This window comes from Carassius gibelio, chromosome B1 (assembly GCF_023724105.1).
Source record: "Carassius gibelio isolate Cgi1373 ecotype wild population from Czech Republic chromosome B1, carGib1.2-hapl.c, whole genome shotgun sequence".
NCBI lineage: Eukaryota > Metazoa > Chordata > Actinopteri > Cypriniformes > Cyprinidae > Carassius > Carassius gibelio.
Window position 1 is genome coordinate 23,113,574 of NC_068396.1, and position 12,004 is coordinate 23,125,577.

Genomic DNA, 12,004 nt, shown 5'->3' on the forward strand with positions numbered 1-12,004 from the left:
GGGTTGAGATCTAGTGACTGTGGGGGCCATTTTAGTACAGTGAACTCATTGTCATGTCCAAGAAACCAATTTGAAATGATTTGAGCTTTGTGACATGGTGCATTATCCTGCTGGAAGTAGCCATCAGAAGATGGGTACATGGTGGTCATAAAGGGATGGACATGGTCAGAAACAATGCTCAGGTAGGCCGTGGCGTTTAAACGATGCCCAATTTGCCTTAAGGGGCCTAAAGTGTGCCAAGAAAAAATCCCCCACACCTGGATCCATGTGATCCATTTCTGTTTACAGGACTGCCGCATACTGAATGTTTTTCCCTTTTCACACCATTCTTTGTAAACCCTAGAAATGGTTGTGCATGAAAATCCCAGTAACTGAACAGATTGTGAAATACTCAGACCGCCACGTCTGGCACCAACAACCATGCCACGCTCAAAATTGCTTAAATCACCTTTCTTTCCTATTCTGACATTCAGTTTGGAGTTCTGGAGATTGTCTTGACCAGGACCACACTGCCATGTGATTGGTTGATTAGATAATTGCATAAATACATTAATATATATATATATATATATATATATATATATATATATATATATATATATATATATATATTTCATAATATTACAGTTTTTAAGTGGAAGTGGAAGTGAAAGTGACGTGACATTCAGCCAAGTATGGTGACCCATACCCAGAATTCGTGCTCTGCATTTAACCCATCCAAAGTGCACACACACAGAGCAGTGAACACACACACACACACACACACACACTGTGAACACACACCCAGAGCAGTGGGCGGCCATTTTTTATGCTGCGGCGCCCGGGGAGCTGTTGGGGGTTCGATGCCTTGCTCAAGGGCACCTAAGTCTCCCCCTTTAACTGCATTTTTGATCAAATAAATACAGCCTTGATGAAAAGTAAATATTTTTATTTGTAATTTTTTTGAACGGGACAGGCTGGATTAGAGGAAATTAATTCTTATGAATATTTTCTAGAACAAATGCATTATCATCAGTATCAAAGCATAGCACCAAAAAAGAGAGAGGCATCATTAGTGTGGTTCACAGTCCATCCATTTAGCAAGATTTAAAGGAGAAGGTCTGGTTTCACACTTCCATCTAAATGAGCTCCTTGATGGATTGATCGTTAATTGTTCTCAGAAGGATCTGCACCATTACCTTCCCTTGAATGTCTCCACCGCCATGGATTTTCCTTTGGCAAGAACACATCTTTCTATGACTCATGCACCAAAGAGGAGGACCAATCCATTACACGGTTGTCGATAACTAAAATATAATTTATATTTCTGAACAGGCTTCAGGTCCATTTAAGCTGGCTTGCCAAGCTTCCAGGCTTTGATAATGTGTATGAATGTGAAGTCTTTAAAACATGTTTTTAGTGTCGTTACAAGGTTAGAGAACATTGCCTATGTCTTCTTTGTAAAAAAGTTTGTCTGTTGTTCACCTGCTGTTAGCTTTTGAGAACTGCAGACAGTGTTCCGGTGAAGAGCCTGGTGTGGGGCTTTTATTTTTATTTACATCCCCTATAGTTATAAGCCTGTGGCGCTCAGTGTGGAACCTGCCAACAGACAGAATGTGAATAACCGTCTCAGTGTGAGCCAGCATGCCCGTGTATTCACTTTTTAATGCTGGTAACAGAGAGATACACAGATGCTGCTGCAGCTTCAGTTTGTGCAAACAACAAGCACAAAAAAACTGGACAGATTCCATGCTTTCCCAAGTGAAAAATGGCCGAGAGTTTTAAAAACACACATATAGGGCCAGATTTACTAAACGGGACAAATTAGCATGAGAGCACAATTCCAAAACTGTGCGCTGGGCATGGAAATTTCTGCAGTTGATTTACTGACAACAAACAAGTGAAAGAACACAGGCACAACATCTCATTTACATATCGACCAGCACAATATACCAAGCTCAGCGTAAATTAGCGTACCGTATTTTTCGGACTATAAGTCGCACTGGACTATAAGTCACATTAATTTAGAACCAAGAACCAAGAACCAAGAGAAAACATTACCGTCTACAGCCGCGATAGGGCGCTCCTTGCTTTCAGTGGTAGACTACAGGAGCACTGAGCAGCATAGAGCACCCTCTAGCGGCTGTAAACGTTAATGTTTTCTCTTTGTTCATTTCTCTTGGTTCATGTCAAATGAATTTTGATAAATAGGTCGCACCTCACTATAAGTCGCAGGACCAGCCAAACTATGAAAAAAATTGCGACTTATAGTCCGGAAATTACGGTAGTGACAAAAAATCTGAGCCAATGCTCATCAGGTGCGGGTGAACTACTTACAGCACATGCACAAATTAGTTTAAATATGCAAGCAAATACTAGTAATTTCATCAAAATAAACGTTAGTAAATCGCATTGTGTAATTCATGTGAATACTCTCCGATAAGTTTTGCATCTGAAAGGGAAACTCTTACAAATGCATATTCAAGGTCAGGCACAAAAATAACAGTGTCCACGACTTTTTAATGCTAATTCTTTTCAACATGTCTTTAGCAAATCCTGACAGTACTATTTTAATACCAAAATAAGGATTGCACTGGTGTTATAGAAACTGGCCCATAGTCTTTTGAATAAAGCAAAACAAAGCATAACATATCATATCATATATCATATCATATCATATCATATCATATCATATCATATCATATCATATCAGACTGATTTTTTCAGTCATATGACACTAAAGACTGGAGTAATGGCTGCTAAAATGGCTCAGCTTGCATCACATAAGAATAAATTACATTTTAAAATGCATTTAAACAAATAAAAGTTATTTTAACTTGTACACAATATTATTGTTTTTTCTGTATTTTGATAAAATAAATGGCGTTGGTGAGCATAAGTGTCTTCTTTTAAAAACATTAAAATTCACCATACAGCCATACAGACAAACACAAAGTCACCTCTTACAAAAATATGTATTTTTGTTCTTACCCCAAATGTAAAAGTTTTTTTAATCAGATAGAATATGCATTTTTGAATTGAGGATAAAGCAAAAAATAATAATTATATATATATATATATATATATATATATATATATATATATATATATATATATATATATATATCTCACTGGAGAAGTTATCTTTCCACAAAGTACCTTAGCTCAAATCCTGAACTGTAGCGTTTTCATGAAAATAAGTAATCTTTAATAACAATTTTGAGCATTTGCCGTATGTGACAGTTGCATGTTTCAGTAATACATGTGACACTGTCTGCCTATTACTATGCAAATGGGGTGCCTTTTTCTTCCTAAGCTGTGTTTCATTAGTAGACTGATCTGACAGGTCAGACAGGGCTGTTTTAGATGCTGGCTCCTCTCCAGAATGCATTCATTCACCATGGTGCTTCTCTCTACACTGTATTTTTGTTTTCTGTCTTTTTTTCCACCTGCATGGAAGTGAAATGTTAATAAACCATGCAGCACCCTGAGAATGATTATTATATGGAGGTGTATGAATTAGGGCCGGCTTGTCAAGTTTGTCAGGGTGCTGAATTAGAGAGACCGTTGTGAGCCATAAAGTGCCACTTCATCTGTCAGTGCCGGCTTTGTCGGAGCTCAATTAGCATGCAGATTTCTGAATGCTTTATGAGCACGTTGGGACTGAAGGACCTCTCAAAACATTGATTTATGATCTGAGCTGCCGCGCCGTTGCCCACGGCATTGGAGCGGCCCATGCGGGTACTTTTGTTTTCAAATAATATTTTTACAGTTTGGCAAGATCTAGTGCAATAAGTGACAAGATTTGTATTTCACACATCATTGTTCTGAAGAGGCTTATGCAATGTCGGGAGTGTGTGTTAAGTGCCTTACAATATGTGGATTATATGTTAATGCACAGATCAAGCATTTTATGCAAAGCATAAGTAGATACAGTAGTGTTTGCCTGCCTCAGTCTCACTCTCTATATCATTCTTTCTTCTCTGTAGCTGTAAGCAGAAGCTGTATCTTGAAAACCTCCCAAACACAAGTATTATCATCCCATTCCATAACGAAGGCTGGTCCTCTCTGCTCAGAACCATCCACAGCATCACCAACCGCACACCCGACCACCTGATTGCAGAGATCATACTGGTAGACGACTACAGTGACAGAGGTAAGTGGCAGAGCTGTTTTGTTTCCCTCTCAGAACATCTGCTTGACATCAGGGCAGTTTGACAACACCGGGTGGGTGTTACAAAAAGGGGTTTTTAGTCATTTAGAGACGTAGACTGTGCTTTGTCATTTATTGGAGACAGAATGACCACTGAGTGACAATTACAATTACACCCTTAAAGGAACACTCCGCTATTTTTGAAAATAGCCTAATTTTCCATCTCCCCTAGAGTTGAAAATAGCCGAATTTTCCATCTCCCTTAGAGTTAAACAGTTGAGTTTTAAAGTTTTTGAATTCATACAGACGATCTCCGCATCTGACGGTAGCACTTTTAGCTTAGCTTAGCATCGATCATTGAATCTGATTAGACCATTAGCATCTTGCTCAAAAATGAACAAATCATTTTGATATTTTTCCGATTTAAAACTTGACTCTACTGTAGTTACATTGTGTACTAAGACTGACAGAAAAAGGAAAAGTTGTGATTTTCTAGGCTGATATTGCTAGTAACTATACTCTCATTCCAGTGTTATAATCAAGGAACTTTGCTGCTGTAACTTGGGTGTAGCAGGGGGCAATGATATTATGCATCACCTGAAAATACCCATGGAACAGCAGCAAAGTTCCTTGAATATTATGCCAAAATGACATAAGAGTTATATACTTATACATTTAGTCAAATTTAAGAAATTATGGCAGAAATATATTATTTTTTCATTATAGAATGTAATAATCATAATCATAAATGTATTAATACATTATTTTTGAGGAATATCACACAATTTTTTTTAACCATGTTTTAATTTAAACAGCATAATATATTATACATTCATGTATATATATAATACAATATTAATTTAATAATTTATATATAAAAAATATTTTTAACATAAACGTATTTTACTGTTATTATATCCATCAATCTGTATGTGTATGTAGATAGACATACTGTACAGACCATTATTGTGTTAATTTCATATTTTTAATCTTACTGTTCATAAAAGGTAGAAAGTACTTTCATGAAAAGTAGAAAACACTTTTGGTAGTGGAATGCAGTAAGATCCATCAGGATCAGGTCTTGGCTTGGAAATACATGGATAGCATGCTGGTGAACACTGTAGTGCCAAATACTCTGTTTTTTTGAACAGCATCCCAGTACCTCACATAATAAATCAGTGAGACCATCCCATCACACAATGCCTCTCTGTAGTACAAGACATCTCAGCCAATAGCATTCCATCTCACAGCTGGGCACGCATTACTCCTGTAGAGGAGTAATGGGAGAGCACAATTGTGAGTGTGTACTTCCCTTTGGCCTGCTCTGTTCCCATCACAATACTCATGTCCAGCTGAAATGAGCTGCCATTAGACTGAGAGGCATCTTGCATTGTTTGGCTTATGATGATAAACACAGATTTGTTGTCTGTGTTGGCATGTTCCTATAGTGTAATACAGTGTTGTTAATAAATGTAAGGACAGTTGGCAGGAATACTGCACATCTGCAGGGTTCAGTGTTTGTGTGTGTGCCTATATATAGGAGACCAACTCAGCTATGCTAATCTTGCCAATCTTATTGGCCATTACTTGTTGATGATGAGCTCATATGAGACACAGATTCCCTCTCAACAGATTTTTAGAGCAAGAGTAGCAATGAACTTCAAAGCATGGAAAATGTCAGGCTTCTGGCATCCTTTCGCAGTCATTTGAAAGCAGATCCTTCATTGAAAAAGCGCAAAATCTCTTGTGTATCCGTCCGTTAGTCTCAGCTTCAGACGTCAGGCCCACGGGCCGTCGGCTAAATGTCTGATGCATTTGGGATACAAAAGTGGACACACTTCAGGAGTGTCGAAGTTATCATCGGATTGGTTGAATTCTACAGGATTTCCGGGAGATGTGTGTGTCACGTTCTTTAACGTTCTGCCTAGAAACAGATATTGTGGCGCCAAACCCCCTCACGAAAGAAGAAAGCTGTCATGTTAGCAACTTTTACAATGAGTGCTTGACAGGATAAACTAAATACTTTGGAGTTTTAAAAGTATATGAAATATTCAAATATCGCTGCATAGAATCTTTACAATATGTTGGAGAGTTTTACACACTGGTCTGTTTTTGTGGCGACATTTCCACGCCCTGAATCGTGACACTGAAACAAAATGAACTGTGATTAGTTGTTTCACATGACGGTCAAATGGATTCGTGGGCGAGCATTAGCTAATGAAAGCTGCAGTGGATTCCAGACCTTCAGCCGTCAGTCTGAAGGTCTGGCTGTGCGATAATATTCGTCTGGTGCTTGTATTAGTCATTTATGTGGTTTAAAGAGTGAATTAGGGTTTGTTTGTTTTTTTGCCAGATGTGTCGCTTATTTTTTGCAACAAACATTTACTCAGATATATAACAATGAGAGGCAATTTCATCACTAGTATACAGGGGAAAAAAATCATTCGTTTCCCAGTACTTTTCAAAGTGCATTTTCAGAAGAAATAAGCATCTGTCAGTAGTGTAACCGGTTCCTCTAGTTGCACTCTTTCTACACAAACACACAGAAGGTTGTATACAGCTGGTGGCCTTTTTGTCTGGACAGTGGCTTTTGAAAATGTCCAGTACCATCCATTACAACAGCAAAAAAAACAAAAAAACAAGTGAGATCTAATTAGCATAGAGCAGAGGACAGTCCAGAATGACTGACAAAGAGCCACACTTCTGCCACTCGTAATCACTGGCTCTAAACAAAACAAGACATGATGGAGTGGATATGAAGGGGGCGGAAGTTATTGATTCCCCCCATCTTCTTGTATTCTCTTTAGCAGCATGATATCCATTAGGGCTGGACGATACAGAAATCTCTATAATTTTTGGCCTTTTGATAATATATTTTTTATTTTGCTACAAAAAAGAGCTGTAATTTCAACCAGTCTCTGTAGCCAAGTAGATATAGCTGTTGTAAGTACAACATAGATAACTAAAACTGAGCACAAGGAACAATATTTAGTCACTGTTTAAAAATATTTCAACAACAATATCCTCTATATAACCTCTGTATTACCATTCCGAAACCCATTTGAGAGGAAATAATTCCAGGAAATAATGTTATTTTTTCTGTTATTTATTTTCCATCAATAATTATAATTTATAAAATTATAATTAATTAAGTACAGTGTTTTCTTTACTCAAAAAAAAATATAAAATAATAATAAGTCACTACACTGTCAGAAGGAACACAGAGCAGAAGATAAACGAAAAAATCTTTAATCCAACACAGAACAGGAGAAAGACACATGTACTAGACTGGTAGACCCGACAAAACTGAACTGAAAGGACTAGGTCAGGGGTAACCAACCCTGCTCCTGGCGATCACGTGTCCTGCAAAGTTTAGCTCCAACCCTAATCAAACACACCTGCCTTTAATTTTTAAGTGATCCCGAAGACCTTAATTAGTTGCTTCAGGTGTGTTTGATTAGGATTGGAGCTGAACTTTGCAGGACAGTCAATTGCCAGGAGCACGGTTGGTTACCCCTGGACTAGGGTTATATAAGATGCATCCTCGCACTGTATGCAACAGGAGTAGGCATAGATGGGAGCTTGGGAGGAGGCTATGGTGGAGGATGGACCCCCAGGAGGGGGCTGGCAGACAGAAACAATGGAAGGAGGAGCCCAAGGCAGAGCCGAAAGGGACGAGGGAGCCCCATGGAGTTGATGGATTGATGGTTGACGGTGGAGGCGAAGGAGCTAGGAGCCAAGGTGGAGGCGCTGGGACTACGGGCCAAGGCGGAGTTCGTGCCTCGGAGGCGAGACAAACTCTGGAGCGAGTGAGAGGGCGGGCATTTTGGAGGATCGGCCATTGGAGGGCACATTCTAGGAGCAGGCACTGGAGGATTGGAAGCCCCCTCAGGGGTGGATGAGGAAACCAAGGACAAAAGAGTGCTGGATGGGACTAGAGATGGAGAGAGGAGAGGGGGCAGTTAAACTTCCAGTTCAGGGGGCAGAGCTCCACTCTGCACTCACCGCGGCTCTCTCCCTTATGGTGGGCACTGTAGCTGGCTCTCGCACCTGGTCTGATGTGTTGGGCTCTGGCTGTCCATCATCAGGGCTTATGGCTTATGCTCCCTACCGTGGAGAGATGGTGGGCTGGGCTCTGGAGTGGCAATCAGTCCCTGGGAACAGGTGGGGAACAAAGATCCATTTCTCACCAGTGTCCACTTCATAAAAGGTGAAAAAATTCACTCAGGGACCATCCTCAGACAACGGCGTTCTGTACGCGGTGTTCAAACTGGCATCGTAGAATGTCCGGGTAGTTGGTGAGGCGTGTCATGATCCAGACCATTCTGGTGTGTACCCAGAGGAAATTCTCCCCCTGCTCCAGCAGGAGGAGGTATTCCAAGCAAAGGAGGGGATCCATACAATACAACAAAAAGAAAAAGGACTGAGGAAAAAACACGGAAAACAAACGGAGAGTAGACCAAAATTTACACTGTTCCTGTCAGGTCTTCTGTCACACTACGCTGCCAGAAGGAACACGGAGCCAAGGATAATCAGAAAAGTCTTTATTAATCCAACACAGGGGTAAATCCAAACATGGAGAACAGGAGAAAGACAGATGTAATAGACTGGTAGACCCGACAAAACTGAACTGAAAGGACTAAGGTTATAAAGGCAGGATAATGAGGGAATTAAGGAGACACACCTGGGAACTAATCAGAAATCAAGAAGACAGAAACTGGGTCACATGGAAAAAAAAACCACAAAGACAAGTCCAATGTTCTGACAGCTATCGGCGCACGTTGCATTTTATTATTGCATTCAGAAATAATGTAGACTTAAATGCTAAATGTTTACAAACATTATAAACACAATTATTAGTATATCTTCCCAACAAATACTCTAAAGTTAAATGTGTTTAGTCATTCAAACAGGGGTAGGTTATATCATACAAAACTGTCAAGCTTTTGCAAAATACAGAAAACTACTTTCTGCAGTCTCATTTTCCTTTCCAAGAACTTTGAAACATGTCACAATGAAACGTAACTCAGCACATTTTTTACTTTCATTTTGTTATTTTGCCAATGTATTAAGTGTAATATATTTTGTGTATATATTCCCTTTTATGTAAACCTGTAGTTTTATTCTGTTTTCACTGTTCACAGAAGTGCTGCATGTGCGTCTGATCTGTTGAATCCATCTTACACTATCCTCAGATAAACTCTGACATTGGTGCATTGCCATTATAGTGACTTATCTATGATAAGTTCACAACTGAGTGTGTTTATTTAACTTGTTGGATGCATCAGCCTCACATTTGCAATTTTGCATAGATCACACCACTGGAATTCATGATTGGTTGACGACAAATTTCAAGTATTAAATGGAACAATAAAATAATGTTATTATCCGGTTAATAGCAATTTAAAATTTTTGATTGGTTTGTAACTATAAAATTTGATTTTGTTTCTGTTTCTGGTACTGTTCCAGTCGTTTTCGTTCCTTGAACTGGTTTAGAACCCTTTTTGAGTGCTACCAAATCATTTAATCAGAGTTTTGAAAAATAAATATACTAAAGAATATTTTAAATGCAGTTAATTCATGCTAAGTATCCTACAAATAAATGTATGTACTAAATAAAAATACCCTGCACTTGTACTTTCAGTGTACTTAACCTGGTATACCCAAAGTCTGCTAAACTAAAACAACTAATTTTGTGCTTAATGCACTTGAATTGTTTGGAAGTAGTGCTGAAGTCCAACAAAAGATATATTAAAGTACATTTGATTCCGATAAAATGGAGCTATTGCAAATATACATTGGATATCATGCGTTTAAAGCAATTTAAAATGATAATGCAGTCCTCAGTGACATTAAAACACATTTTTGCTTTAAGTGAGAGATACATTTTATAACATTCGCCTTCAAACTCATGCCATTGACTCTATAGTGAAACTAGTGACAAAATAAAAAGTACATTAAAATCATTGCAATATTAAAATCAAAAATGGCAAATAAATAAATGGCAAATAGATTTCTTCAGGCAGACATTTTGAATTTTTAGTATTAGTATATCACCCAGCCCTAACATTCACAGAGTTAATAATAAAAAAAAAAAAAAACAATCTATGCACAGACCCTCATGAAAAGACCACTGAAGCACTGCTCCCTTGTATTGTGTGATTAACTTTTATGAATATGTAGAGCGTTTTTGTTGCTTTGACTCTGCTTGTGTAAAGTATTTTTAGAGCACTACTAAAGTGGAAGCTCTGCTGGTGTCTCTCTCTGCCTGGCTCTTCTGGAAGATAAGCATTTCCAATACACCTCACTCTGTGCAAAAGAGGCCTTGCTGGGCTTTCATTAATAGTGGATACAAAGTAGTTCATGCTATGCGTTTAATTGATTGAGAAATGTCCTGGTCATGAAAGCTCACAGTGGCATTCAGTAGCGTGAAGGTGCTTCATCATTGCACACGTTTGTTGTTCTTGGCCCATATGACATGTTAAGCCTTCCAGAATGTTACTTTTTACTTGTGTGTTTAGCTAAGCTATAGAGTAAGCTGTGTGATGGTAAAAATTTAAATTTCCTTTAATAGATGGTATTCAATTAGAACATGCAATTAAAGCTATTTTCTAATGATCCAATATTAACTGGCTTGCATGAAAGATGACATTTATGTGAATGTAGATTCAACCCATGCAAGTCAGCATTCATTTTCTGTTAAGGCTAATTAAACTGCCGCTATCATTGCATGGGCATGTGCATTCATTCAGTAAACCAGTATGACCATTATGTTGATAAATGCTAAGTCCTATGCTCACCATTGTTTCTGTTTGAATGGGTTGAAAGATAACCAGTGCACTAAAAGGAATATTCTGTGTAAATAGAGAAATAAAAAGAAAAAAGAAAACAAAGCTCAGTCGGCATGCAAATTATTTCTCCGATGGCAAAGCAGAATTTTCAGCAGCTGTAACTCCAGTCTTCAGTGTCACTGATTTGCTGCTCAAGAAGCATTTCTTAATAATATCATTGCTGAAAACCGTTGTGCTGCAGTTTATGTGTAATTTATTTATTTATTTTGTGAAAACTGTGTTTTTTTAAACAGGTTATTTTGATAAATAAAAGTTCAAAAGACCAGCATTTGTTTTATATAGATGTGAATGTGAATAAAATGTATATGTCCATGATAGGGCATAATCACAATTATTTTGGTCAGTATTGTAATCACGATTATTTAACACGATTATGAGAGAGCCATATGACCAAAACATTATACATTATATTTATTTAATATATAGTGATACATATCAAATATCTGTTTCCTGTAAATAAGTTTGCTATGACATCTACATTGCAAAGGCCAGCGGAATTTCAAACAAACAAAAAAAAAGTCCTCAAAATTACTGAAAATAATTGAACTGTCAGTAATAAAAACAAAGACCGATACAACAGAATAAACAGATACAAATTAAACAAACTGTGCTTTAGTGTTTTTTTTTTTTTTATGCAAGTATCAAGCAGTATGATTATTTCAGACATTACATGTCCGAGTTGTGTTCTACCTCTATTCTTAGGCTATACTGTATGTCTTCCTGAGGAGCACCACAAGTTCTCTTTAACGCTTTTAAAAACATTAATAAATGTTCATCGATAAATCAAGCAGTGGGAAATTGGGCTTTTATGCATGAACGAAATCGCAGCACTGCAAAAGGGGTCATAATGAGGGAAACATTGATTGTTTTATCTTGATTATTGTATTTTCATAATCGTTTGATGCCAAAATCGAATAATTTTTTCGATTAATTGAACAGCCCTACTCCATGATGAATATAAACTTTAATTTATTTCAGCTACAAAAAGTATTGCTGAACCCAATGTTTTTTATTGTATATC

General features: G+C 37.8%; 1 protein-coding gene across 1 annotated transcript in view; it reads left to right on the top strand.

Moving 5' to 3' along the window:
* galntl6 (polypeptide N-acetylgalactosaminyltransferase like 6) overlaps positions 1–12,004 on the top strand; it is a 203,812-nt gene that overhangs the window by 70,903 nt on the left and 120,905 nt on the right. Inside the window, exon 5 of the mRNA XM_052546075.1 lies at positions 3,969–4,135. Coding sequence (XP_052402035.1) covers positions 3,969–4,135 — 167 coding nt within the window. The remainder of the gene's footprint in view (positions 1–3,968; positions 4,136–12,004) is intronic.